The following is a 27,817-nucleotide window of genomic DNA, read 5'->3' as shown; positions in this document are numbered from 1 at the left end:
AAGTGCTGAGTGGGAGGACTTCCCCTGAGGTCCATTTCAGCGGCCCTGAAATGGGTGAGGAATGGGCATTCAGGGCCGGGGCCGGCAGTGCAAAGGCCCAGTGGCAGGAGGGTGCTCGGGTCCCTGCCGGACACACGCAGCAGGTGGAGGACAGAGTGGTACGACAGGACGCGAGGGCTGGGGTGGCAGAGGGTGGGCAGCACGCGGGCAGCACGGGGACACCGTGCCTGTTTGCTGTTGACTTCCAGGTTTGCTCCCCTGGGGGACCAGGCCTGGGGGGCTCTTGACAGGCGAGGGTGGAGCAGCTGCTGGGTGTGGTGAGTGGGGGCTGCGCTCCGTGCCTCCCCACACTGTGAGGACTCCCTGAGGTGCTTGAGCCCATGACTCCCCATCCCTCCACTTCCCTGCTGGGAAAACTGAGGGCCAGATAAGAGGAATCGATTCAAAACAGATGAGGTTGGTTTTTTTCTGAACATTTTGTTCCCAGTCCTACCCCTAGCCTGGCACGGAGCTGGAGTGAGCGGCTGAGGGGAGGGCCCTCGCATGGCCCGGCCCAAGCCCCTCTAGGGCCCCAGCTGGCTCCTCCCAAGCCTGCCTAGGGACCTGCAGCCCACAGGCCTGCCCACTCTGGCCGAGCACGGAGGTTACATAAACAGGCACATTCGTGACTTCAAAGGGTGAGGTGAGAGGCTGGAGGGACCCAGGTATGGGCTCAGGGTGCTGGGGCCACCTGCGCCACCAGCTGCCCCCTAGATGCTGCAGGGAGGGTCCTGGCACTGCGGGCCTGGCAATGCCCCCTGCCAGCACCTTCCACAGGCAGGTCCACCTCCAGGCCAGGCGCTGCCCAGCGGGCTCTTGTCGCCATGAGTAATATTTAACTTGGAAGGGCCTGTGGACAACTGCAGGGGAGAAGTTAACAAGTTTGGATTGCAATCTGCTTGCCAGGAGGGGGCAGAGAGAGGAAGGGAGGGAGAGAGGGTAAAGTTGAGAGGAAGAAGGAGGCAGAAGGCGGGGGGCGGGGGGCGTGCGCTCCAGGGAGGCAGGGCTCAGAGGACACGCTGGGCCTGGGACCCAGGGCCATGGGCTGTGTGCAGTCAAGACCCTGGACTCCCACGAAGCCCAGGCCCAGGAGTGAAAGCTCTGAGGCTGACTGGATGAGACACCCCCCAGGCATGGGGCTGAGCCCCCCCAAGCCTCAGTTTCCCCTGCAGGAAACACCCTGTATCCAAGAGGGGCCTTGGAGTCCAGCCCTGGGGTGGAAACCACCACACACACGTGCACACACGTACACACACATGCACACACACAGGCACACAGGCACACACATGCTCACATGCCTACACGCATGCGTGCGTGTGCGCATACACACACACACACACACACACACACACACACACACACGGCTGTTAGCAAAACGGCCCCGCCTGAATTGCTGAGGCCTCAACCCAAGGCCGGAAAAGTCCATGACGCTGGAGCAGGGATGAGGTCCCAGCCCAGCAGGCTGGGGGAGGGCGGTCGCACTGAGCCGGGACAGAGCTCTCCCTGAAGAGAGGCCTCCTGCAGCACAAACCCCGGCCCTCTGTGGGGTCAGCGCCCGCAGGGCTGGGCGCCACGTGCCTGGCTGGGTAGTGCTCCTGCCAGAGTCCCCTTCAGCGCCTGCCAGCCACGGAGTGCGTGTCCCCCAAACAGGGAGTTTCCAGTGCGAGAGTAGGAGTCTGGGCCCGGCTGGGGCAGAGGTGGGGCGGGCGCCGGGGAAGGACAGCGCTGGGCCAGGGATCACGAGTGGCCGGCTTTTCTCCTGCCTCCATCTCCAACCGCCCAGACCACCTGGGGGCAGCTCCCTGACCCTGAGGACCCAGTGTTCTCACCTAGGAAAGAGGAGACCGACATTCACTGTCTTCAGCCGCTTCCAGCTCCAGCTATCTATCAGACCATGCCCGAGAAGGCTGGTGGGGGGCGGAGGGGGGATGGTCCTCCTCTGGAGGGTCAAAGGGACAAGACACCCTGAATGCACAGGCCACGTGGGCCTGCCCAGCTCTGCCCCCACCAGGACCCAGCTCTGCCAGCAGCCCAGGAGCCTGCGGCCCCAGCCCCATGGGGCCAGGCAGATCGTCGTACCTGTCTCTCACCGGCTAGCCCTCTCTAGCCCCCCAACTCACCTCCATTCCAAAACACGGCACCTCTCTCTTTCCAATCAATTTTTTTTTTTTTTTTTTTTTTTTTTTTTTTTTTTTTTTTTCACAAATGTCGACTTTGACAGGAAACGGTGCACTCCTCCCCTGATCTTGCCGTGTTTGGGTTTGTCCCTGGGCAAGAGTCTCCCTTCCTCCTGGGTGCAGTGCAGGTCACTGACCTGAGGCGGGGCAGAAGCTGGCTGCACCTGCTGGGCAAGGGTCCTGGACCCTCGATCTCAGCATCACACTCACCCCACGGAGGGTGCTCAAAGCGACCTTTTCCCATTTCCGGGCTGCCTGCAACTGTCCTTTCACTGGAGTTAAACAACTTCATTTTAGAACTCCTGGCCCAGGCCGTCTGTCACAGCTTTCCAACCCATCAGCCCACAAATCAGGCTGGACACAAGTAGACTGGAGCAGGGCGCCTGGTGGCAAAGGTGGGGACACCCGGCCCACTCCCTCCAAAAGGTGCCTCTGACGGGGGCTGTGCGGGGCTGCAGGAGACACACAGGGACCCGGGGTCACGGACTCTTAGAGCCAGGGTCTCCCAGGCAGGAGAGTCCTGTAGTCTCTATGCCTCCTTCACACTTTATTTCTCAAGGGGAACATCAACCCTTGCTACATTTGCAGACAGGTCGGTGAGCAACGACAGGGAAGCGAGTTGAAAGGGAAGGGCGCTGCCCAAGCCATGAGAATGCGATGACAGCGCCCAATGCAGGGACGCCCCTCTCCTGCCTGGGCCCTGATTGGCAGGGCACCTGCGGGCCCAGCGCAGGGGTCCCCACCCCTGCCGTGAGCCCGGCTCTCAGGTCAGATTGAAAAGCAACGGGCCCTGAGGCTGCAGACAGGTGGGGCGGGGCCCGAGGTCTCCCAGTGCCCTTCCCGCGTCCCCCGCGCCACGCTGGCGGTCCGGGCACCGTGGCGGAGGGACTCCTGCGCACACGGAGGAGCGCGACTCAGCCTTCCAGCCTCCGGGCGCGCCATCGAGGCCTGCGGCGCAGCGGGGACACCGGCAGGACGCCCGGCCCGGGACGAGGGCGAACGCTGAGGCGACGCGCTCGTGGCTTGCACGTGGAGTCCCCGCTGAAACGAAGCAAGCTCGACGCTGGAAACTAGCTCCAGTCCTCTGCCGTCCGCAGGCGGCGACCGCACGCTCGGAGCCACCTGCGCGCTTCCCGCGCCTCCCGGACGGCCGCCCCGGAAGCGCGCTCGCCCTGGAGGTCGCCGAGCGAGCGGCGCGCGTGGGGCTGGGCCCGTGGACCTGCAGGAAATTGGAGCGGCGAGGTGGCTGGGATGGGCCCACGCCTGGGGGGCTCACGGGCGCAGCGACCCCGGGGGGCGCAAGGACGGGGGCGGGGCGGGGCGGGACCCTGCGGGGCGGGGCTTGGTTGTGTGGGTGGTGCCCGGGCGGGGCGGGGAGTGGGCGGTGCCTGGGGAGGAGGGTGGAGCTGGGGGCGGGGCATGGGAAGGGCCAGGAGCAGAAGCGGGTGCGAGGTATGGGGGGCGCCCAGGGAGAGGGGCGGGGCTTGAAGGAGCCCGGGGTGGGGCGGGGCCTGGGGGCGGGGCGTGGGCGGGGCGTCCGGAAGCGGGACTGAGGCTGGAGAGCTGGCGCGGGTCTGAGGTCGGGCGAGCTGGCAGCGCGGGAAACCGCAGGCAGCGGCTGGCTGAGGCTGCAGCTAAGCGCGGATTTCCCCAGGACCCCGCAGTCCGTCACCCGCTAGTCCCGAAAGCGCCGGGCAGTGGGAGGGAGTCCACCCGGCTGACGTCCTGCGGGTTCTCCGGCTCCTGGGCGCTCGGCGGCAGGCGGGGCCCCAGAACAGGCCGCGGGCTGTGAGCTGTGACCGGCGTTGGGGGTCCAGGCCGAAGCCCGGAGGGACCCGGATGGCCAAGGCCTGCCCCACGTGGCCTGGAGGCGTTTTCCTGGCCCTCCCAACCCCTCAGCCAAAGGCTTTCCTTATGTGGAGAAGGGAGGTCCCTATTGGGGGGAACTGACCGTCCCCAAGGCATGTCCCAGAGGGAACAAATCCCTCTGAGGAGGCGCAGGGGATTCCCAGGCGGCCTCTGCCTGCACCTCCATTTAGAATGTGCCAGGCCGGGGCCTGGCACGGTGGCTCACACCTGTAATCTCAGCACTCTGGGAGGCCAAGGCGGGCGGAACACCTGAGGTCAGGAGTTCAAGACCAGCCTGGCCAACATGGTGAAACCCTGTCTTTTTTTAAAAAAAAAAGGAAAAAAAATATTAGAATGTGCCAGGCCAGCAGACCACAGGCAGCCCAGGCCTGGCTCACGATGCTGCAGAACAAGCAGCCAGGCGCCTGGGCCTAGGGACACCAGCGGGACACTGGCTGCACACGTAGGCTACAGAGATGGTGACTATGGGCAGTGCAGCCGATGGGTGTTGGCTGGGGGGCCGTCTGTGAGGGTCTGTGGAGGCCAGCAAGAGGCTTTCACAGCCTGGTGGCACATGGGGACCCAGGATGGCGGGAGCTGACGTCACCAGCTGCCCAGATTTGAGCTGGTCTCCCAGGCTGGAGGGACTGCCCCAGGTTGCTTGGAGAGCCAGGCACTTACTTCACTCCTGACCCCGACCCCCATGGGAGGGGGTTGCAGTGAGCTGAGATGGTGCCACTACACTCCAGCTTAGGTAACAGAGAGAGACTGTCTCAGTAAATACATAAAAATAAAGAGGTGTTGAGGATTGCTTGAGCCAAGGAGGCGGAGGCTGCAGTGAATCGAGATCTCCGGGCGGCAGCGTAGGAAAGCTCACATCCAGCGTGGCTGCCCCGTCATGACAAGCGGACAGATGCCTTAGGCCTCAGGTGGCCCATCTGTAAGTGCGGCCGAGCGACAGCACCTCCATCACAGGGCTGGGTGTGGGGTGCGCAGGCCGGCCCCTGGAAGTGAGTGCTGTGGTGCACTGAGGCCTGAGGCCCGGCTCCAACTGAGGCAGCTCAGAGAGGACCCGCCCAGCTCCCGGCCCCAGCCTGGCATCTCCCCTCTGCTCAGGCCTCAGGCGCAGCTGCATCCTGGAGTCATTCTGAGAAATCCAGGAGCTGCCCACCTCCACCCCAGGCAGCGAGTACCAGCCAGCCCCAGAGCTGCCCACCTGCCCTGACAGGTGCACAGGTCAGCATCAGGCCAAGCTGAGAGCGAGAACCCTGGTGTGGACTGAGCTGGAGCAGCAGGGCGGCCTGCACAGGTGAGGCAGCCAGGAACAGTCAGTGCAGCTGTGCCCAGGCCTGGGCAGGGCAGCCTCGGGAGGGTGCTGACTGCGGAGGGGTGTCCGGAGGGCCTGCCCCACCATGGAGAAACCTGTGGGGAAGAAGGCGGCGGGAGCGAGGGCGGGCTGGTCTTGGTGGCCCGATCCTAGCGTGTCCCGATGCTAGCTGTGCCTTGCTCCCACCTGGGCTGCAGGCAAAGGGCCGGTTTGGAGATTCTGCTGGGCATCAGGCCACTGCGGCCAGCGGCCAGAAAGCTCCCTGGGGCCTCAGGACACTGGGCTGCCTAAAATGACGATTATTCTCTGACAGCTCAGGTCGCCAAAGTCCAAAATCAGTGGCCGGGAGGGCTGCGCTCCCTCTCAAGGTTGGGGGCGGCTCCTTCCAGCCCCTTCCAGCCCGGGCCCCTGGCATTCCTTGGCTTGTGGCCGCACCATCCCCCAGCCCCAAGCCTCCTCCCCGTGTCTGTGTGTCCAAATTTTCCTTTCCTGTTTTCTGAGATGGAGCCTTGCTCTTGTTGCCCAGGCTGGAGTGCAACGGCACAATCTCCGCTCTCTGCATCCTTTATCTCCAGGTTCCAAGTGAGTCTCCTGCTTCAGCCTCCTAAGTGGCGGGGATTACAGGTGCACGCCACCACACCTGGCTAATTTTGGATTTTTTGTAAAGACGGAGTTTCACGATGTCAATCAGGCTGGTCTCGAACTCCTGGCCTCACGTGATCCTCCCACCTCAGCCTCCCAAAGTGCTGGGATTACAGGCGTGAGCCACCGCGCCCGGCCCATTTTCCTTTTTTTCATAGGAACACTCATCATGCTGCATCCAAGGCCAGCCCTAACCCAGTGTGGCCTCAAGCTGATTTGATTAATGGGCGCAGACCCCGCTTCCAGTCAAGGCCACCTTCTCAGGTACTGGCGGGCATGAGTCTCTGGAGACAGCACGCAACCCTCAGCACTCTGCCAGCTTGGTGTCTGTGACTCATTTTCCCCAGAGGACAGGCGTCCCGAGAGGTCTCCACTCCCTGGCTGGCTCCTTGGTGCCAAGCACTCCTCCAGGCTTCCCAGGGAACAGAGCACACAGCACCGCCCTCCTGGGAAGACGAGCCAGCATCCGTGCGCGCAACTCTCGAGCAGGACAGTGGGGTGGAGCGAGCAGCCTGGGCTGGGCTCAGGAGGGGACAGGGAATGTCAGAGCAGGGTCTGGGGCCAATAAAAGCCCACCCCTGGGGTGGGGGCTGAGGAGGGCAGGGGGCTGAGCCTCAAGGATGGAGAACAGGCTGTGGGAGGCATGAGGGGGAGAGGTGGGTTCTCTGGGTGCTTGAGGGGTGTTGGGGACCTCAAGAGAGGGCGGCTGGCCCTCTCTGGTCGGGGACGCTGGCTCAGAGACAGGCCATGGCTGAGGGTTCAGAAACAGGACCGCTGTCTCTCTTGGGCCAGGCCCCTCCTCAGCTGCCCCTGGCTATCTGGCTCTCGAGGGTGAGGGCAGGCCTGTGCCATGACCACACCACTGAGGCTATGAGGAGGTTGTGGGTACCCACGGGCAGCAAGGCATACCCCTACTCCCACGCCCCCATGTGTGGGCCCGAGCACCTGCCCTGCTGCCCCACGGATCCTGAAACATTTCCCAGGCAACGGTCTCAACACCGCCTGTCTGCCTGGCACTCCCATACCCTATAAATGCTGCCACATCTGACTCTGGGCAGGCGTGTCTCCCTGGCACCCCCAGGCTGGCAGGTGTAGGGGAGCACAGCCCGCTGTCTGGCTGCGTCAGAAGGCTGCCCCGGCCAGCCAGCAGGCAAGCACTGCCAGGGCACCTTGTGTGGGTGCCGTGCCATTTTGCCACGTGGTAGGGTGGAGGCAGCCCAGTGCCTTGAGCGTGTGCCCAGGCTGCCTGCTGGCCGCAGGTCTTGCTAAGCAGTTAGGAGGGGGCACTGCCACTGAATGCCCGGGCCTGCAGCCTCACAGCCATCACCGCTGCGTTAACCTGATTTGCAGGTGTCAGTGCTGAGCAGAGACTCTGAGGATGCCAGTGGCTGGGACACTTGTTCCTTCAAGGTGGAAGGAGTGAGAGAGGGCTGGCTCCCTACCTGCGGCCAGCAGACCTCACCTGGCTTCTGAAACCAGCTCTGTGGGTTGGGGCCCGATTCATTATCCACAGATGCGTCCTTTTATGCCACAGAGGGTAAGGGCCTCCCAGCCCATGGGTCTGCAGGTGTGGGAGGAGGAGGGAGGCGGCTTCCATGCCCCCACCCACTTGAGCTCTTTCCGCTCGGCCTGGGGCACAAACTCCCCTGCTGAAACAGTCTTTGGTAAACATGAATTTGCATGTGTCAGTGCCAGCCAGAAATTATTTTCCAATAAAGCAAAACTCCCTGTCACCACAGCAGCAGATGGCTTGGAAGAAGTGAGCCTCTTCATCAAGTTCAATGTTGAAACTTCCACCAGCAGCACCAGCAGCACCACGGTGTCGTGCTGGTAACCTGGAGATGGGCAGGACAAGGTGTTTGTTGGAGGTGAACGCGCTCACTTGTCTTGAGAGTCTTGAGTGGCTGGTCCCCGTCTGGGCTGTGGACTGGCAGGCAGCTGTCGGGAAGGCTGTCTGGCGGGAGGGCATTGGGGGCAGGCTTCCTGACAAGCGGAGGCACCTGCCATGTGTCCAGAGCAGAAGTTAACCCCAGTGCCTTTCTCTGTGGACTTATCCCCAGCTGTAGGTCACAGGGGCCTGCTCCGCCACCCCTTCCCCAGTGGTGACCTGGGAGGAGGGGAGATTAATCCAGAGCAGCAGATAACCCGGAGGGGAAGAGCCCCCAGGAGAACATGTGTGACACACTGTGCTGTCTCTGTGTCCCCGAAGCACCAGGCCCAGAGGCCCTGCTAACCTAACCCTAACCGTCACCTGCTTTCTGCCACACGGCACTGGTGGCCAAGGGTAAATCAGACCCACTGGGGTGGCTAAGGCCAAAGGGGGTGGGGGCCCCCAGCTTCGGTGCTGTAGGCTGGAGCCAGGCTCAGCCAGACCTGAGGTCTCCACAGGCCTGGGTCTCCTAGCCTTGGGCCACCTGCAGTGAGAGCTTCCCAAGCAGCCCACACCAGCCGGCAGCGCAGGAGTCCTGCGTCAGGGCCACTCAAGACCCCTCCCTGCTCCCGCTTCGCTCTGCCCTTCCTGGGCCCAGTGGCCGCAGCACCTGCGTCAGGGAGCCGCAAGGGGCCAGAAGGATGCTGAAGACCCCGGAAAAGCTCTAGAGTTTGGCCTCCTGGGCTAGGGGCTGGGTCCTCCTGCCAGAAAGGCCCCTGTCCTGGAGCAGCAGCTGTACACAGGGGTCCCTCACATGCTCCTCCAGGACAGGGCAGGGCCTGAGGTCCCCAGGTGCTGCCCAAGGGATGCAGGCATGGCAGGAGAAGGGTCCCAGAGGCTTGGAGCCCATCCGGAACCTGGCAGTTTCACGGCAGGAGGGCACTGGATGGTGAGGCCACATGGAGAACCACCCCTGGTCCAACAGCGGGTGGGGAGCCAGAGCGGAGAGTGGAGGGGTGAACTCAGAGGAAGGGACAAGAACACAGCCCAGCATGGCCCAGAGACCGGAGCAAACCCTTGTGATCAAGGGCCTTCCTCCTGTCTGTCTTTGTTTTTTGAGACAGAGTCTTGCTGTGTCACCCAGGCTGGAGGGCAGTGGTGCAATGTCGGCTCACCACAACCTCCGCCTCCTAGGCTCAAGTGATTTTTGTGCCTCAACCACCCAAGTAGCTGGGATTATAGGTGTGCACCACCATGCTCAGCTATAATTTTGTATTTTTAGAGGGGTGGGGGTTTCTCCATGTTGACCACACTAGTTTCAAACTCTTGGACTCAAGTGATCCTCCCGCCTTGGCCTCCCAAAGTGCTGGGATTGCAGGCATGAGCAACCACACCTGGCTTTTTTTTTTTTTTTTTTTGAGATGGGGTCTCATTCTGCATCCAGGTTGGAGTGCAGTGGCACAGTCTTGGCTCACTGCAGCCTCCACCTCCCTGGGTGATCCTCCCACCTCAGCCCCACCAGCACATGCCACCATGACCCGCTATTTTTTTATGTATAGAGACAAGGTCATGTTGCCCAGGCTGGTCTCAAACTCCTGGGCTCCAGCGATCTGCCTGCCTGGGCCTCCCAAAGTCCTGGGACTCCAGGCGTGAGCCACTGCACCTGGCCTTTCTCCTGTCCTGGGATGCTGCTGCCAGTCCTGGAGTCTCCAAGGCCCTTTGCAGACTGTGGTGACACTTCCAGGAGAGACCTAGAAGTGTGGAGCTGAAGCCCAGACAGCCACGACTGTCAGGGAGCCCTGGACACTGGTGCTTGGGCGTGCTTGGTCAGCTGGCACCTGTCACGTGGTGGACGTGAAGCCACGGAGATTCCACAGCTGGGCTTCTCTGCCTGAGAGCAGGCTCAGTCACCAGGCACCTCCCACGGGGCCCCCTGAGACCACACTGCCTGCAGCAGCCTCCCCAGACCCTGGCAGCGCTCAGGACTGCATCACCATTTGCTTACCCATATTGCAGGGCCTGGGGGTTGGTGCCTCCGTCTTGTTCTGCTGGGAGTCTCCAGCATCTAGAACAGAAATGTGTGCTGAAGAAAACCACTCATGCAGCGAGTGGGGACCCCCCTGTCAGTCCAGGCCCTGCTCCTGACCCCTGCCCTGAACATCCACCCATGGCCTCCAGGCCAGGGCTACTTGGAGGACGTGGGCCACTTGTGTGACCTGGGTTCAGAGCTTGGCCCCACAGCTGAGTTCTAGAGGGAGGGGCCTGGTGGGGAGTGGGAACAGCCAGGGAGCCCTGCAGGAGGGGTGCCCAGCGTGGCCCCAAAACTGCTGGGGCTGGGCAGGGCAGAAACTGCCACGGAGTCGCAGAGCCCTGAGTGGTGTCTGGCAAAGGCCCAGACCCTGATGCCTGTAGACCCCAGCCCTTCCGTCAGGGTGGGCCCCTCCAGGGCCCAGTGGGGCCGAGGCAGAGGCAAGCGGACTGAAGCCAGGTGTGGGACGAGGGTGCCTGGGCGTCTGCTGCCACCAAGTGGCGGACTTTGAGGTCGCAGAGCCCAGGGTCCAGGCAGGAAAGCCCCTCAGCTGCCCCCGGGGTCCTGGCCCCGGCTCAGGCCTTGAGGCCCCAGTGGGCCACCCAGCCTTGTCACTTCGCCTCTTGTTTCTTGGCGAAGGAGCTTGAGCTCCCCGCCTTTTGTAAAGCGACGGTGCTGGCGACGGCGGATTTCAGGCTCTATTGACTCCTGGAGTGATCCTGGAAGGAGAGGCGGCTCCGCAGAGCCGGAAACGGGGGCGGGAGCTGTGGGGTGCGGCCGGGAGGAGGCAGGGCCCGGGCGGGCCGGACGGACGTCGGGGTAACGGATGGGGCTCCGGCCCAGGGCTGCCTGCACGGGAAGGCGGGGCACGGCCGGGGCTCCCGCACCTGGCCTCCGCCCCACCTCAGGCCCCCTTCTGCGGTGCTGGACGAAGGAACCCTGGCCCCGGCTTCCTGCAGGCTGGGATCAGGGCCCCCCGGGGTTCCCACTGTCTCGGAGTGGGCAGAGCGCCGGGGGCGTGGCCTGGCGCCGGGGGCGGGGCCTGGAGGCCGGGGGCGGGGCCTGAAGGCCGGGGTGGGGCCTGCGCTCACTTCCGCCCGGCGCACAGATCGGATGGAGGCGGCGCGGAGGCCGCGCTTGGGGCTGAGCCGTCGGAGGCCGCCCCCGGCGGGCGGGTGAGGCCGGGGGCCGGGCGGGGGCGCGGCCGGATTTCCCGCTTCCGCGTGCTTCCCGGAGCCCCCGCGGGCCTCCCGCCATCTTCTCCCGGTTGGGAGGGCTCCCGCCCCCAAGCCCGTCGCCCACGTCCTCCCCCACCCCGCCCCGCCATTCAGCTCCCGCACCCAGCCCCCACCCCACCCCGAGGTTCCCCCGCGCCGCCCCAGGCCCTGCCCCATCATCGCGTCCCCCCGGGGCACCCCATCTCCCCCTCTGCCTTCCCCCTCTGTCTTCCCCGGGCCCTTCGCAGTGTCCCCCAGCGTCGTGTCATCCTGCCGAGGACCCGACACCTCCACCCCTGCCCCGCTCCCCCGACCCCAGTACCTCTCATCTTTTCACTGTCTGCTCTAGCAGGCCCATTCCCAACCAGGCCCGCTACCTCCCCTAGTGCCCCCATGCCCCGCTCTCTGCTCCAGGCCCTCCCCGGCCTCCCCCACCATAGCATTTCCCCTGCTGATGACCCCCATCTCCCTTTTCTGTCCGCCCCAGGCCTTCTGGTGACCGCCCCTGGTTTCTCCTGGGGGGTGATGAACGGGAGCGTCTCTGGGTCGAGCTGCTGCGCACCGTGAGCCCAGAGCTGAGCCTGGATCAGGAGCTGCCTCCGCTGCCCGCCTTCCCTGGACAGGTGTGCCCACCAGGCCCATCGGAGTGGCGGAGGGGTTTCCAGGGTGGGGGCCACCGCTGGGGCAAGACCCAACAGCTCTGTGTTGCAGGAGCGCAGCTGCAGCCCGGGACCCACTGAAATCTTCACTGTGGGACCCAAGACCTTCTCCTGGACGCCCTTTCCGCCGAACCTGTGGGGCCCCGGCCGCTCCTACCGGCTGTTTTGCAGGGCAGGAGGGCACCTGGAGTCCCCCGACAGGTCCGCTTCCCAGCACCCGGCACCTGATCCTTGCAGGGCACCCAGCGTGGAGCCGCCGCCGTCTGCTGGGGGGGCCGCGACCCTGCGCAGCTGCCCTATGTGCCAGAAGGAGTTCGCCCCCAGGTGAGTGAGCCGCCCCCGAGCCTGGCCGGTTACACATCCCTGTTTGGAAACCACAGCCCTTTGGAAGGTCAAGAGGTGGCTGACCTCAGCGCTGGCTTTTAAAGCCGTTTCGCACCTGGCAGGGTGGCCCGGTGCTGTGACCTGGCCCGTCCGGTGGCTCTCTGTCACGTGTCTGGGGTCCACCTGCTGTCTGTGCTCTGGGGCCAGGGCAGGCTGGGGGCCCTCAGATGGCATAGGAGGAAGGCAAGAGCACTGGCCCGCGGTCCACCTGGCCATCCTGGCAGCTGGTGGTGCCAGCATGCCCAGGCCCAGGCCAAGAGAACACCTTTCCGAAGGTGGGTCATGGGTTTTAAAAATGAAGAGTTTTTTTTTTTTTTTTTTGGTCTGGAGATGCTTTTTTTTTTGAAGTACAATGTGTATTTTTATATGTTTTTTAAGTAGAGGGGAATGGAAGCCAGTTTTGCTGACATGGTAACCCTAACTGCCCAGTGCTGGCCTCGTGTCTGGTGGCCTCTGGGCCCTTGGCCTCCTGAACAGGTACTGGGGCCAGGGCCGTGTGAACGACGCTGGTTCGTGACTTCTGGTTGGGTTAATGGGCGGTGGGTTTCACATCTCACATGGCCAGGAGACGGGGTCCTTCAGTCGTGCCTGACACCCTGGTCTTCTAGAAGCAAAAACAGATCAGGAGGGCGAAGGGAGCAGAGTCCAAAGTCAGCAGCCAGCAAAACAAAAGAAAGGCCGGGCGCGGTGGCTCATGCTTCTAACCCCAGCACAGTGGGTGGCTGAGGCAGGCAGATCACGAGGTCAGGAGTTCGAGACCAGCCTGGCCAATGTGGTGAAACTCCATCTCTACTAAAAATACAAGAAGTAGCTGGGTGTGGTGGTGCATGCCTGTAGTCCCAGCTACTCGGGAGGCTGAGGCAGGAGAACGGCTTGAACCCGGGAGGTGGAGGTTTCAGTGAGCTGAGATGGTGCCATTGCACTCCAGCCTGGGAGACAAAGCAAGCCTCTGTCTCAAAAAAAAAAGTCCAGGGACAGAAGGTCCTGTTGGGGGCTCTGGGGAGAAATCCGTGTTCTTGGCTGAAGCCCCGAGACTGCTGATGCTGTCGGGGCGCTGCCCCCCCGCCCCCCGGGTAGGGGCTTTTGTCTGGTCTCCTGCTTTTCCAGATAGCCTAAAAAAAGACTCCCAGAGAAAGCAGATTCACGAGGAAAAAGTTGCTGTTCTGAGCATTTTAAGCCGTTGCTGGAAGGTCGGCAGCTGGTCTCGATTTCTCCTAAGTAGGCGTCAGCGAAGCCAGGCCCAGGCCTTGGTGTGTCTGGAATGCTTCAAGCACATTCTAACACTTGATTGCAGGGGAGAGCCAGTACTTTGGAACCGGAACTCACCTCTGAGGCTGTGGCCACGGCACGGGCAGGCTAGCTGGGGGATAAGCCCTCCCGTGTTTTGGGGAACAAGGGTTTGCATGGCCACCCTGGGATGCCCTGGGGCTCATGACCGCAGGACCCCAGCAAGGAGGCCGCCTGGCCTAACAGCCGGCCTCTGCCTTGGGCCCAAAACCCTGCCCTGTGCAGACGCCTCCTGCCTCGGCCTCCTGAGTAGCTGGCATTACAGGCACACGCCACCACACCTGGCTGATTTTCATATTTTTAGTAAAGACGGGGTTTCACCATGTTGGTCAGGCTGGTTTCGAACTCCTGACCTCAGATGACCTGCCCGCCTTGGCTTCCCAAAGGGCTGGGATTAGAGGCGTGAGCCACTGCGCCCCACCAGTCATTAGGATTTTAACAGCCCTGAGGCCCCTCACGTTGCCAGGTGCCTGCCCACTCTGCAGCCCTGCCCCCCTGCCCACACGCAGAAGCCACAGGAGGCTTCTGGGCCCCTGCTGTCCTATGGCCTGGATGTACCGTGGGGCCTGGATGTGTCTGCTCAGCAGCCAAAGCCCCACGGACGGGGCAGGTCAGGCCGAGGTCTGAAGGCATCTCAGAGGGCCCCAACCAAGGGACGCTGCCCGCAAACACCGGGACAGGATGACCTTGCTTCAGATCTTAGGACCTTCCGGTGGCCGTAAGGCAAGCATGTGGAGGTGGGGCTGGTCCCCGGGATGGGCAGAAGCGGGAAGGTCTCAGACTGAGTGACCCTCGGGAGCTTCAGAAGACACTGGGCGGGCTCTGCCAGAGAAGGCAGCCGCTGGCAGCTGGAGCCGGCCTCCGGAGTGGGGGTCCAGCTGTGGTCTGGAGAGGGGGACTGGAGGGCTGCAGTGGCCACACGGAGCCCCAGGAAGGGACACAGCAGAGCCCAGGCTGGGTGGTGCTCCGTGGACTCCTCGGACATGCCTGGTCACGTGCCAGGGCAGTGGCTGTAGGGGAGTGAGGAGTGGTGTGGCTGACAGGTGGACACAGGGACATGTGTCCTGTGACTTAGCCGCTCAGCGGAGGTGTGTCCCCAGCAGCAGTGTTCGAGGGATGGTTACCTGAGGGGACGCTGACCACTGGGCCTCCAGCAAGATCTAGGCCCGAGTCTAGGCTGCAGCCACCCACTCTGCCCCGGACATGTCCCATGCAGCTGCACTAAGCTCCCCGACCCAGCACCCTCTGAGCGTCATGGCTGGAAGGTGACTCTCCTGGCCCCCAGGGCCGCGCCTTGGCCAGGCCTGGGGAAGGTCACTCCCAGCCACTCTAGTTGGGCTGCGATGGAGCCAGCTTGAGGCCAGGGATAGAAAGTGGCTGTGCTCAGACACCCTCCTGCCCCGCCAGACACCCAGGGCGCTGACCCACGGGCTTCGGTGGCTTTTCTCCTGCCACCTCTGCCTGGCCGGCCACCCTCCCGGGGCCAGTGCCCTCCTGAGAGGTGCAGGGGCTGCGTGGGGCCTCCCAGTATGGTGGGTTGGCAGCCTGCGTGCCAGGCTCTCCCGGGCAGGCGGCCACCCTCCTGAGTCTTCTTCGGGTCAGGCCGCCTGTCTGCTGGCTCCTCTGGCCTGCAGATGGGCTCCTGGGCTCTGCGTTCAGGCAGGACCTACAATGAATGCGTTCTCAAGCTGAGCAGATGCCAGAATCCCATAGGGGGCTTGTTGAGACACAGCCTCCTACCCCCAGCTCAGACGCAGGGCCTGGCCTGGAGCAGCATCCTCACGGGTGGGTGTGGAGATGCTGCCAGTGGTTGGTGTGGTCTGCCAGGGTCCTGAGCCCCGGGGGCAGCCCCACCCCTTACTTCTGAGCAGCTGGATCCTCTCCAGTGGCAGAAGCAGGGAGGGCCTGGAGGTCCAGAGGGTGCTCCCTGCGGCCAGCATGCCGTGGAGGTGGCCTGGTGACCACAGCTCCTCCCTTACAGGCTGACCCAGCTGGATGTTGACAGCCACCTGGCCCAGTGCTTGGCCGAAAGCACAGAAGATGTGATGTGGTGAGCGCCTTCCAGGGAGCCAAGTGCTGTGTGCGATGGCCGGACACGCCCTCTCCCGCCAGAAGCCCCTCCTCCCAGCTCTCCAGCTTGGCATTAAAGAAGGCCGTGCACCTGCCTGTTGTGATGAAACAGCGGCTTTTTTTCTGACGTTTCGTTCAGGGCAAATTCACAGCAGTGAAATCAGAACCAGGCAAAGCCCCAGGCAGGTCAGCCGACCCCTTTCACCCAGCAGCCCCACTGAGGATGGGACAGGCTGGGGGCAGCTCGTTTTCCTGACTTTGTGGACAGGTGTGGTTGGCTCATGTGCAGTCACGGTCTTGTTTGGTCTTTTGAGATGGTCCTTGCTCTGTCACGCAGGCCAGAGTCAGGGGTGCAGTCACGGCTCACTGCAGACTGGAGGGCTGATGACCCTCCCACCTCAGCCTCTTGAATAGCTGGGACTACAGGTGCATGTCCCCACGCCCAGCTAATTTTAGTAGTTTTTTGTACAGACTGGGGCCTCTTATCATGTTGCCCAGGCTGGTCTCAAACTTCTGGAGTCAAGTGATCCTCCCGCCTTGGCCTCCTCAGGTACAGAGATTACAGGCCCGAGCCACCGGCCCAGCTTCCAGGTTTTTTTTTTTTTTTTTGGTGGAGTCTCGCTTTGTTGCCTAGGCTGGAGCGCAGTGGTGCAATCTTTGCTCACTACAACCTCCACCTCCCAGGTTCAAGCGATTCTCCTGCCTCAGCCTCCTGAATAGCTGGAATTACAGGTACCTGCCATCATGCCTGGTTAATTTTTTGTATTTTTAGTAGAGTCAGGGTTTCAGTGTGTTAGCCAGGGTGGTCTTGATCTCCTGACCTGGTGATCCACCCGCCTCGGCCTCCCAAAGTGCTGGGATTACAGGCGGGAGCCACGGCGCCGGCCCTCAGTTGAGTTCTAATTCCTCAGTGTGAACTTGCAGCTGCAGCGAGTTGCGAGAAAGGCAGGCCCCTGCTCCGTGTGCTGCAGGCTGCGTGCCAGGAGCTCCCCTTCCCGGGTTGAAATCCTCACCAGGTGGCGGCACAGGAGGTCGGGGCGATGGCTCCTGTGAGATGAGGGCCCCATAATGGAGACCCGGGGGACACAGGCCGGACCAGGGCCCTCCTCTGGAGCCAGAGTCTGCTTGAAGCCCCAGGTCCATGGTCATGTGTTAGGGCTGCAGGAGCCGAGACTCCATGGGGGCTCCAGGGCCTCATCGCCACCTGCCAGGGGCTTTGAGGCCGCTTCTTCTGAAATGCGGAGTTCCTGGGGAAGGAGAGCAGCAGTGGCTCATGCAGACCTGTCAGCCGCTGTCTGCTTGGCTCACCGTGCGGGCGGAGCATGGGGACCGGCGTCCTCAGGGAGCTTCCTGTCCACTGCTGCTCAGCCCCCTGGTTCTAGAGAGCCGGCCTCTGCTGATTCAGCCCTGACCCCCGTCTTCGGTGGCTGAGGGAACAGGCCTGGGGGCGGATGTGTGGAAACCCAAGATGAACACTCAGACATCTGTATTTTCCTTTCAATCACAGCTACAGATAGGCCTCGAAAAACACGGGACCATAAACACACATCACTGAGGGAAAGAAAACGCTGCACACTGCGATTCCAACCCTAGGGTGTCCTGGAAAGGGCAACACCATGAGGACCAAACACATCAGAGGGTGCAGGGGCGGGGAGGCGCAGGCGGGCACGGGAGGACGCAGGACGCGGGTCCTTGTGGCCCCACAGCAGTGAATCCACAGTCAGGGCTGTGCACACCCATGGGACTGACGGTGCAGTGTGAGCCTGGCGGGGACTCTGGGTGCGGGGTGATGACAAGTACGCACCTGGCAGCTGTCAGCAGTGCGCCCCGGTGAGGGAGGCTGGGCAGGGCGGGGCAGGGCCGCAGGGGGACTCTGCACCTTCTGCTCATTTTGGTGGGAGCCTAAACCTGCCCTGACATAAGCCTACTTAAGAAAATGGCTTCAGGCCGGACGCGGTGGCTCACGCCTGTAATCCTAGCACTTTGGGAGGCCGAGGTGGGTGGATCACTTGAGGTCAGGAGTTCGAGACCAGCCTAGCAAACATGGTGGAACCCAATCTCTACTAAAAGTACAAAAAATTAGCTGGACATGGTGGTGGGCACCTGTAATCCCAGCCACTTGGGAGGCTGAGGCAGGAGAAGCGCTTGAACCCAGGAAGCAGAGGCTACAGTGAGTCGCGACAGCATCACTGCACTCCAGCCTGGGAGACAGAGTGAGACTCCATCTAAACAAAAGAAGGCTTCAAAAACCTTTGCTTCTTGGAAACACCTGCTTTTAAGTACAATAATATAAGCATCTTCATTAAAGTCTTCAAAGGATGTGCAAGACTTCGAATGACCTTGGCCGTCGGAGGGGAGTGTCACCCACAGGAGCTGGCCAGCCACGAGTCCACAGGCAGCCGCCCCGTACCGCGCCCACGCAGGCCCACCGTGCAGCCCCCGAGTCCCCAGAGTTTTCAGGAACCACTTCCAAAAGACACACCATTGTGGCCGGAGCCACTGGCAAATACCAGGATTCTTCAAACCACACTTCAGCACATCCTTCACTTTAATTTATAAAACAAGTGACTGAATATAAAAGCCTCCCTGTGGCGGGCACAGCACTATTCACACATTTTGTACAAGAGCAGCCCACCTGCTAACCTGCATGCTGTCAGCAACACAGCAGAATTTGGGCACTGGCGTTACGGTTCACAAATGGAGGCGGTTCGTGGAAGGCGGTTTGCTTGTTGAGCTCTTCCGGGACACACTGGGGTCTCTCCCACTCAGGGTGGGGTCTTGGCAGCCCCACTCCAGCAGGTGTGACGCAGCGGCCACAGGCCGGGCCCCACTGGCTGGACATCCCACGCTGGCCTGGGACACCTGTGTGAGACCCACGTCGGCTCCTGGCTCTGCCCTGGGGTTTCTCATTCTCCATCTTTGGAGTTAAGTCCCACCAGCTAAGGTTGGGAGGGCGGGGTGCCAGGGTCTCGGGCCGTGGGGACGGACAAGGGGCCAGCAGTACGCCCAGAGCTGGCATTCTTGTCCTAGCACCTGGGGCCCAGGTGAGAATCCATGATGCTGTGCTCAGTGCAGGCACTGGCAGCACCCTGAGAAACCTGAGTGTGTCGGGGGTGGCCAGGCTCACCTGCCAGCTATGGCCTGGAGGTGCGGTGCCAACCTCTGACTTGAGATTTTCCTCATCCTCTCCTCCCCAAGCCACCAGCCGCACCATGGGGTGTGGTGGCCCCAAGTCACAGAGGCCTGGGGTCTCTGTGCCTGGCTGAGGGGTATGTGGCAATTCCCACACCTGTGCACCAGGCCTCACTTAGAGGGGGTACTGTGACCCCCTCTAACCCAGGGAGCCCAGAAGACGGCTCAGCCACGCCTGGTACCTGGCACCTGGGCAGCTGTCCCTTTGCCTGGGGAGCGGGAACACGGGGGCCACCCCGGAAGCAGGGGCCGCTCTGCTGGGAAATGCGTGTGTTTCTGGGCGTCTGCAGGGTCATCATTCAGCTTTAAGGCTGGGGCCCGTCACAGGTACACCTTTCAGTTTTCCCTAATTCTGAGTACCTGCGACAGGCGAGAATATTTTCCAAAACTCAGAGGCGTCGCCCGAGGCATCACGCAGGCACAGTGGAGTGTCAGAAACGCGGGTTTAATGTTTAGTTTTCCTTTCCTCTTTTGGTCTACTGTGCTTTGGTGAGCCACGTGTTAGAACTGCTATGATTTGGTTCCCGAATGGGTCCCGTGGGCTGGGTGGCCCAGCCGCCCCTGCTTAAGGTGTCACTTCACCCTCAGGCCCCAGTGGCTGGGCCCACGCGCTGCAGAAGACGACAGGGACTTACCGGAACGTAAGACACGGCAGATCTGTACAGTTCTTGGCCGCAGCGGGTCCCCACAGGCACTGAGACCCCCGCCCCGCCATGTCCCGCTGGCTCCTGAACTGCCCCCCTACATGTGGGATGCGTCTGAGCGTGGGGCAGGCGCCACTCACGGAAAAAAGGCATCAGAGGAGCTTCGACATCATCGGAACATTTTATTCCTCGGGACGCTACACGCTCGCTTTCCTGGCGGAGCAGGTCGGCGCACGGAGCTGTGTTTCCACGGAAGACGTGCACCTCCGACAGCCCCTGGGCAGGGTCCCACGGTCCGCCGCGACGCGGGCGCAGCAGCGAGTTCCCCTGGCATGGAGTGGCCTGCCGGGCCCAGGCACGAGGGGCCGTCCCGCCCCAGCAGCGCCTGCGACGTCCTCCGCAGTCTCGGCGTGAGTGTCCGTCCCCAGCTGCCCTTGGAGCTGTGCCCAGCCTGGCATGCAGATGCGGTGGTGAAGGATACAGTTAAAGGGTCAATCCCGCGTGTCCACAAGAGATCCACGCAGCCTCACACGGACTCCTCCGTGGACAGCAGCAGCGGGTTGATATACTCGAAGCCTTCGAACTCCGACTGGTCAATCCTCTTTATGGTATCCCTGTGGGCAGGAAGGGTGGGGGAAGGCGGGGGTGACCGTGTGTTCATTCCCTGCGGGGGAGCGGGGGGAGTCACATTCACCTAAGATTCCTCCACCACGCCCACTGGGGAGATGATGCCAGGCGGGTGTGCGTCAAGGGCGGGCCGGGTCAACAGCTGCCCAAGGTGCGGCCCCTGCAGGGTCCCTGCCTCCCCACCCCCAGTGGGCCTTACTCGTCGTCTGGGGTCAGCTGCACGGGCTCGCTGGTGAACTGGGTGTCAAAATTGTCCAGACCGTAGTCGTCCGTGATCTGTGGCTGGAAGGGAGGGAGCGTCTGCTTCTTCTCCAGCTGGGAAAAGCAATGCGAGAAGTCAGCTCCACGCGGCCATCACCCCTACAGATTCGGTGTTTTGCACACACTTGAATCACAAAATGAAATAGTAAGAAACTCAGCATTTCAATCTGCCTAGCATTTGAATGCTGAGTGATTTTTCTTACAACACAAAATATAGGAAATATCCAAAGTCAAAAAAAGTGTTAAGCTGAAAAATGCCGGAAGTGTGGGCCACGCTGGCCACATGTGGGATGGAGCGGGACCCCCGGGTACCCATGTGAGACCTCCCCTAACTCTGGGGGTCCTTGTTCAGAGGGGCACCAACACTAACCGGCCAAACAAGCCATCTGACGGCATCCTGGAACCCTTGACCATGAAGGTGCGGGACCTGGCCACGGCACCTGCCCACGCCAGCACCCCACGGACCCGTCTGTCAGGAGCCTGCTGCTGGCCCGTTTCTGTGTATCTAGGCAGCGACTTCAGAGTCTCAGGTGCTGCTTGCAGGAGAAAGCCAGGCAGGCGGGCCTGGGCCGTGGTACAAGGCTCACTTCTGGCTGCTGCGTACCAGGCCTTGGTGATGCGTCTACACCGGGGAGGGCAGAACGCCACCACACACACACGGGCGAGGACAGCGAAAGCCCTTAGCCCCCCTCACGGCTACGTCCCAGCGACATGGCCACGCCCTCCCACTCTCCCACAATAGGATCTGAATGCGCCCGATTCCCCATGAGAAACTCATTCCCCAGATTAACAGAGTGGGAGTTGGAGCCCACCCTCACCAAGGATTCCTGCAGCTGGAGAGGGCATGGGAGGGGCAGGCGGCCTTCCTCCCCCCGCTCCGGGGATTGTAGTGTTTGGGCGCCACCTTGGAAGCAGAGATCTGGCATCGCCAGACACCAAGCCTGCTGGCACCATGACCTGGGACTCCCGGCCTCCAGAGCAGAGAGACCTGCGCTCCCTGGAAATTACCCAGGCTCAGACACGGTTCCAGCAGCACCAAAGACCGAGGTGTTCACTCACTCACCCCCCAGCCCTGCTCTCCATCCCACTCATTCATTCATTCATTCCCTCCCTCACTCTCCACCCCATTCACTCATTCCCTCCCTCACTCTCTAACCCTCATTCATTCCCTCCCTCGCTCTCCACCCCATTCATTCCCTCCCTCGCTCTCCACCCCACTCATTCACTCATTCCCTCCCTCACTCTCTAACCCACTCATTCATTCCCTCCCTCACTCCCTAACCCATTCATTCCCTCCCTCGCTCTCTAACCCATTCATTCCCTCCCTCGCTCTCTAACCCACTCCCACTCATTCATTCCCTCCCTCTTCTCTAACCCACTCCCATTCATTCATTCCCTCCCTCGTTCTCTAACCCACTCCCACTCATTCATTCCCTCCCTCGCTCTCTAACCCACTCCCTCCTTCACTTTCTTACTCCCCGGCTCTCCAGCCCACTCACTGGCTCACTCACTGCAACCCACCCTCAAACGCTCATTCACCTGCTCACTGGCCCTCCCCTTAGGTGTGTGCTCCTGTGCCAGGCCCGGCTTGCTCAAGGCTGAGATTCAGCTGTAAGCAGAGCCCAGCCTGGTGGAGCCACCATTCACCAGGCTTGAGGGGAGAGCATCACGTCCGCTCTGCTCCCTGGGAAGCCTGGAGCCAGGCATGGGGCCGGGTGGGTGCGGCTAGTGAAAAATGCAGCCTCCAAGGCTCCTATCTCCCTGCTGACTAAGCACAACAGCCCAGCTTATGGGCAGATCGCAGGGCACCCAGCAACCACCTTCCCCCTGGGAAAGCCAAGGCTCCCAAGCCCAGAAATGCCCCCAATATGGCCTAGCTTTCGAGGTACCCCACCTGCTAGGGCAACACACCCCAGCATATCAACACTGGCACCACACGGACCCCGCCCTCGGGACTCTCCAGCTGTTCAAGCTGGAATCAACCTGTTTCTGCCTATCTAGGCCTCCACCTCCAAAACCAGGTGCTGCTTGGCGGGAAGATGCAGGGCAGGGGGGCCTGGGCCTGGGCCTCGGCTGGAGGCTGCCGGTGCACCCCTGCTCTCCACTGCAGGCTCAGGGCGGTCAAGAACAACGACGACAAAAGCTGAACTGGGAATGGAATCGTGGACAAAACCCTGAGGTTTTTGGGAACTTACAAAGAAATGCTCACATACATTCTACGAACGTGACATCTACTAGGATGTCACAAAAACAGACAAATCCTTTGCACGCAAGGCTGGACACGGGTGAGGGCTGCGGTCATCTGAAAGCTGGGCCACAGCAGCTTCCACAGCCAGGCCACCGGGTAGAGGAGACTGTGCCGAGGAGCCAAAGGGAGGGACAGGGCTGTCCCCGTAGGTGGTGGTGCACACAGAAGGGCTGTGGGGACAGGACACCCCCTTCATTCATCAGGTACCTGTATTCTTTGCCAGTAAGAAACGTTTCCTGATAAAGTGTGAAAAAAAGGGAGCACTTCCCAAACGCCTTTCCCTCCCTTAGTGCTGGGCTGCTTCCGTTTCGTAAGCAGCAGGGCTGGGCACGGAGCAGGTGAAAAATGCAGCCTCCGGCCCCCGGCCCCACCGGTTCTCTGCTCCGAGTTTGAGGTGGCCTGTTTCCCTGATGGCATCCCCAGGGGCCAGCGTTGCCTCTTCTTGCTCAAAAGCCCTCAGTGGCCATCTCTTCAGCTTGAACGCGGGCTACAGGTTGGGGCCCATGGTGCCTGACGCGGTTTCCCAGCGCCGCCCCCTGCACGCAGCCACAGGCACCCTGACCTCTCGGGGCAGTGCGTCTGAGTGCACACTGATCCTGAGTCGGACTCTGGCAGTAGCAGGAGCCATAGGGGCTATGGCTGTAACCACAGCAGTGAGCTGAGATACAACAGGGCATCTGCCCTGCGTCGATGGGGCTGCCTGAGGGAGGCGAGGACTGGGGCCTGGGGAGGACGTGTGGGCGGGGCACAGTCATGAAAAAGGCCCCAGCGTGGGCATGTGTCCCATGTGCTGGGGACCGCAGAGGGGTCACAACACCCAAGGAGGCTGAAGGGGAGGAAGCTTCTGGACACAGGCGGACACTGCTGTCCGTAGGGCCGGGCAAGACACTGGAGGCTTGGTGGGGGTGGCAGGGGTGGGGTGGGGTGAAGCAGCAGGACTGGGGGGCTGGGCTGGGCACCACCTGGCAGAGCATGGACGGGCCCTGCAGGCCTCCAAGGGGTCAGCACGCCGGAGGCTGCTTCGGTCAAAGTCGCTGGCCACATGGAAACAGCCCAGAGCCAGTTCTTGGCAATGATGCAGGAGGCTCCCGAGACCACCCTGCGCTGTTGGGGTGATGACCGGTGACACCTGGCGGCCACCAGAGGCAGGGCTGGGCCCAGGAGGCAGTGCCCGGGGGGTGCCACGGCACACAGCTGTCTGTGCATCCCAGTCATCCGTGTCTGAGTCGTCCGTGTGTCCGTGTTGTCTGTGTGTCCGGGTCATCCGTGCGTCTGAGTCGTCCGTGTGTCTGGGTCGTCCATGAGTCTGCGTGTCCATGTGTCTGGGTCGCCAGTGTCTGAGTCATCCGTGTGTCTGGGTCGTCCGTGAGTCTGCGTGTCCGAGTGTCTGAGTCGTCCGTGTGTCTGGGTCGTCAGTGTCTGAGTCGTCCGTGTGTCTGGGTGTCCGGGTGTGTGTGTGTGAGTCGTCCGTGTGTCTGCAGCTGGTCCCCACATGCATTTTCATAAACACACTCAGGTCGGCCTTGTGCGTAACAACCCCCCAGGGCATTGAGGAAGGAGAACTATGCAAACCCCAGGCATAGTTAGTGCCTGAAGCATAACTCACCACTTACTTATATCTAGCTTATATATATAATTATACTTAGTCCCATGTAATCTTTCTATATAATCATATAACTCACTGCTTCCTATATAGTAGCTTATATATATAATTATACTTAGTCCCATATAATCTTTCTATATAATCATATAGGTATTGTAGTCGGAGCTGTACCGACACATTTAGTGCTGACTTATAGAATCCTCCTATATAACCATATCGTCGTCTGTAGTAGGAGGAATGCCCAGAGCAGTCCCAGAGCAGAAGCAGTACATGGGAAAACAGCCAGACCAGGACGAGGACCAAAGACCCAGGCGGCGGCGGCCCCGCCTGAAAGGGCACACGCTGTACGGCAGGCTTGGAGCAGGAGCCTCTCCTCCTGAGACAGGAGCTGTAGCACCTTGCATCCAGTTCCTGTGGAAAGTCGGCCTCAGGCCTGAGATCCTGGAAGTAACGGAGGGAGAAGAACCCTCTGGTGTGACCAGTCACGGCGGCTGGACACCCTGTCAGCCTTTTCTCGCTTCTGTGCTAGCTCAAATCATCCTCCCATAAATACCTTCGAGAAGAGCGCACGTCTGTCAGCCCCCACTGCACTGGCTTACAGCATCCTTCTATTGGAAACCCTCTGAAGCCTCCAGCCCCCAGGTAAGAAGTGTCGCGCACGACACCTGCTGCACACAGCCCACCTCCTTGCCTCGGTGACCTAATGGGGCTGGACCCCTTTTCTGTTCAGGACCCTCTACTACTGCACACAGCACGGCCCCCTACTGCGCACGGCCCACCTCTCTGCCCAGGTGACATAACTGGGTGGCCCCCTGGCTTGTGACTTATGTGATTATATATGCCCTGTTACTGAGCCTACAGATGATGACCTCACTCACGGCCCTGCCCGCTGCTTGTACCTAATAAATACAGATGCTTCTGGGCATTTGGGGCTCTCGCTCATCTCCGCTCACAGGTGGCGTGGCCCCCGAGTCCAGATGCTCTTCTCCAGTTCTTCAGTGTCCTGTCTCTTTACTTCTCGGATCCTGCACCTCGGCACAGCATAAGGGACACCCCCCGACCCTGTGGGGCCCAACAGCCCTACAGGCCTAAATCCCGGCTGAGGTTCCACTACTCAAGGCTCCAGCTGGATACACCACACCTGCCTTGTGCCACACACCACGGCAGGACAGAGGGGTTCACGGTGGCCAGGCCAGGGCACTGCTGCCTTCGACACACTCCAGGCATGAGAGTTTTATGGCCACACAGGTCATAAAACTGGCCCCTGGGTAGCGGGGCCGGCACCAGCCCAGCTGTGGGGCCTACCCCTCCCTGTGAAGTTGCAGCTGTGACCCCTGCTCCTGACAGCCTCCACCGCCCCAGGCCTCCCACAGCAGCCTCCCGCCCGGTCCCACCGCTGCCCAGGCCCAGGCGTCCTTTCTGTGGGCCTCCTGTTACCCATCCTCCTCCGCAGCTTCCCGTCTTCCCCTCCTCTGTCACCGGCTCTTTGCATAGCACATGAAGTAGCTGGGTTCCTCCCACCGAGCTCCGAGGAATGTGCCTGTCACGTGTGGGAAAGTCCCGAAGCTCCCGTGACACGAAGCATCAGAGTCCTTGCTCCTCCGTGGAGCCTCCCACTGGCAGCCCTGGACCCACATCATGGACGTGATGGGGGTGGGAGCTGAAGCGCTCCTGGCTCAGGGGCAGAATCTCCCCACCACGTGGCAGCAAACGACTCTCAAGAGGAACGGCTGTCACCACGCCAACATTTCCATCCGTGGGGAGACGAGCTGGCGCAGCACTGCCCAGCCACGTTGGACGCATGGGGTTGGGCAGCAGGTGGTGGCTCAGCTGTTAACCCGCCACCCGCGTTCACATCCGTGGGGGGCTGGGACCACTGTGGGAAATCCAGCGCTTCGAATCCCAGACCCCTGATATTCACAAGGAGTACCTGTCAGGTGTTCCGCAAACCCTCGGCCTTTGCACCAAGCACTGGGGGTCCCGCAGCAACAGGGACCCTCTCAGAGTGGCAGCCCCAGCCAGCAGTCCAGGACCTGCTGTCAGGACCCAGTTCCTGCAGGATGGGCCTGTCCATCACTCAATGCTCACCCAGGATGGACCCAGCAACTTCCCCATGGCCTTTGCTCCCAGACAAACCGGAGGGCTCGGGATACAGGAGACTGAGGACGCGCCTGGACCCGGCAGAGGGTGGGGTCTGAACACAGTCCATGGGAGCCCCCGATGAGACGAAGAAACAGGTCCCACCTCCTGGTACTCGGGGTAAGGAAGGTGCATCTGCCCTGCTGGTGGGCGGGCCCTCAGCGGACAGGTCTCTCTTCTCCAGGGCAGGGGGCAGGAGGGCTGGCTCCAGGAGGAAAGCAGGGGTAGGGACCCGGTGCTGCACACCTCAGTGGTCGCCGCTGACGGAGCAGTGCTAGGGGTAGGCAAGGAGGGGCTGGGGCGGCTCGGGGGTGACTGTAACCCCGTCCCAGCTCTACCCTCGGACCCTGGGGGGCGCGGCAGGCACCATGTGCTTTCACCATCCACCCCGCTGCTCCCACCGCCTTCCTGAAGTTTGAGAAGGAGACCCTGAGTCCACACGTGGGGACCAAGGCCTCGTGCCTGCCCCATTCCCACAGGGAGCTGACACCCACCAAGGGGCCATTCTCATGCTGTGCCCACTACAGCCCGTGGAACTGGGTCCAGCACAGCACTGAGGGACCCCAAAGTGACCAGAAAGCAGCGCTGCAGGAAGAGGCAGCCCCCTTGAAAAGCTAGACCAAGACCAGTGGACCAGCAACTGTGCTCTGAGCATCTGCCCCAGAGAAACACGCACGCGTCCACAAACACATCTGCCCCAGAGAAACGCACAGACGTCCACAAAGAAACGCAGCTGCCCAAGAGAACCGCACACGCGTCCACACAGAAACGCATCTGCCCCAGAGAAACGCACACGCGTCCACAGAAACGCATTTGCCCCAAATGCAAACACATCTACACAGAAATGCATTTGCCCCAGAGAAACACATGTCCACACAAAAACGGTTCACAGGTGTGCAAGGCTGCACAGTTCACAATGGCCAGTAGGTGGAGCCCACCCGGTGTCCACTGAGGGCAGCTGTGTGACGCGGTGTCCACGCAGCGGTTGGGGTACAGCCACAGGGTGGAGGAGGCAGTGCCACGTGCTACCGCTTGGGTGCACCTTGTGGACACAAGGCTGAGGGGAGGGGCAGGAGTGGAAGGCCACGGTGCACCCAGGTCCCTTTCCATGACACGTCCAGACCAGGCAGAGCTGTAGAGCCCAGCAGGGTGGCTGCTGCAGGGTGAGAGAAGAGGCTGGAGTGGGTTTGGGTCTCCTCTGGGTATGGGGCGATGAGTGATGAAAGTGATATAGGTGATGGTCATGTAATTCTGGGACTGCTCAAAACCACTGAGTTGTGGACGTTGGGTGAATGTGGGGAGCATGCACCTTCTGCCAAGATCACCTGGTGCACCCCAACCCTGTTAGCCAGCTAAACCAATCTGGCCAAAATAGCCACACTTCTTCCTAGAAGCCACAAGAGCTGATGGGTGGTGAGGAGGCAGTAGAAGCAGGGCTGGTGGCTGGTGGCAAGCCCTTTGCAGCCTCTTAGGCCGGGGACGGTAGTCGCAACGCAGCCCGCAGAGCCAGGAAGAAGTGGGGCAATGGGACACTGTCCAGGTAGGGGTTCTGCA

The 27,817-nt window shown here is 61.6% G+C and overlaps 2 protein-coding genes, 1 long non-coding RNA gene and 2 pseudogenes across 15 annotated transcripts in view; 4 read left to right on the top strand and 1 right to left on the bottom strand.

Moving 5' to 3' along the window:
• Window positions 1–3,726: 3,726 nt before the first annotated feature.
• Window positions 3,727–7,895, top strand: LOC120365902 (uncharacterized). 4 transcript variants are annotated; one of them, XR_012512289.1, is made up of 3 exons: window positions 3,727–5,004; window positions 5,181–7,570; window positions 7,773–7,895. It is a non-coding gene; the product is annotated as an uncharacterized LOC120365902 (long non-coding RNA). The 4 variants fall into 4 exon arrangements; XR_012512290.1 differs by having other exon boundaries at window positions 3,727–5,373; window positions 5,918–7,570; XR_005580732.2 differs by having other exon boundaries at window positions 3,727–5,973; window positions 6,192–7,570.
• A 2,873-nt stretch (window positions 7,896–10,768) lies between these two features.
• On the top strand, window positions 10,769–15,658 carry FAAP20 (FA core complex associated protein 20). Its single transcript, XM_039473472.2, has 4 exons — window positions 10,769–11,107; window positions 11,637–11,772; window positions 11,861–12,132; window positions 15,461–15,658. The coding sequence occupies exons 1-4, from the start codon at window positions 11,046–11,048 to the stop codon at window positions 15,531–15,533; spliced, it is 543 nt and encodes a 180-aa protein (XP_039329406.1). The 5' UTR covers window positions 10,769–11,045; the 3' UTR covers window positions 15,534–15,658.
• Window positions 15,659–18,715: 3,057 nt separating this feature from the next.
• Window positions 18,716–20,329, top strand: LOC120366099 (uncharacterized; annotated as a pseudogene).
• Window positions 19,548–27,817, bottom strand: part of PRKCZ (protein kinase C zeta) — a 124,640-nt gene continuing 116,370 nt past the window's right edge. For all 10 annotated transcript variants that reach the window (XM_039473470.2, XM_039473469.2, XM_074379939.1 and 7 more), the window contains 2 exons: window positions 20,212–20,327; window positions 19,548–19,999 (listed from right to left, as the gene is read on the bottom strand). In XM_039473470.2, the coding sequence (XP_039329404.2) occupies window positions 19,912–19,999; window positions 20,212–20,327 (204 nt within the window). In that variant the 3' untranslated portion in view covers window positions 19,548–19,911. The remainder of the gene's footprint in view (window positions 20,000–20,211; window positions 20,328–27,817) is intronic.
• On the top strand, window positions 20,686–22,824 carry LOC141580193 (uncharacterized; annotated as a pseudogene).

The sequence above is a fragment of the Saimiri boliviensis genome, chromosome 11, assembly GCF_048565385.1.
Source record: "Saimiri boliviensis isolate mSaiBol1 chromosome 11, mSaiBol1.pri, whole genome shotgun sequence".
In the NCBI taxonomy this organism is placed as follows: domain Eukaryota; kingdom Metazoa; phylum Chordata; class Mammalia; order Primates; family Cebidae; genus Saimiri; species Saimiri boliviensis.
This window is presented reverse-complemented; position numbering and strand designations above follow the sequence as displayed.

Coding starts and splice junctions, on each gene's coding strand:
- FAAP20 (XM_039473472.2), top strand. CDS start 11,046: ATGGAGGCGGCGCGGAGGCCGCGCTTGGGGCTGAGCCGTCGGAGGCCG. Junction 11,108..11,636: donor AGGCCGCCCCCGGCGGGCGG/GTGAGGCCGGGG, acceptor TGTCCGCCCCAG/GCCTTCTGGTGACCGCCCCT. Junction 12,133..15,460: donor CAGAAGGAGTTCGCCCCCAG/GTGAGTGAGCCG, acceptor CCTCCCTTACAG/GCTGACCCAGCTGGATGTTG.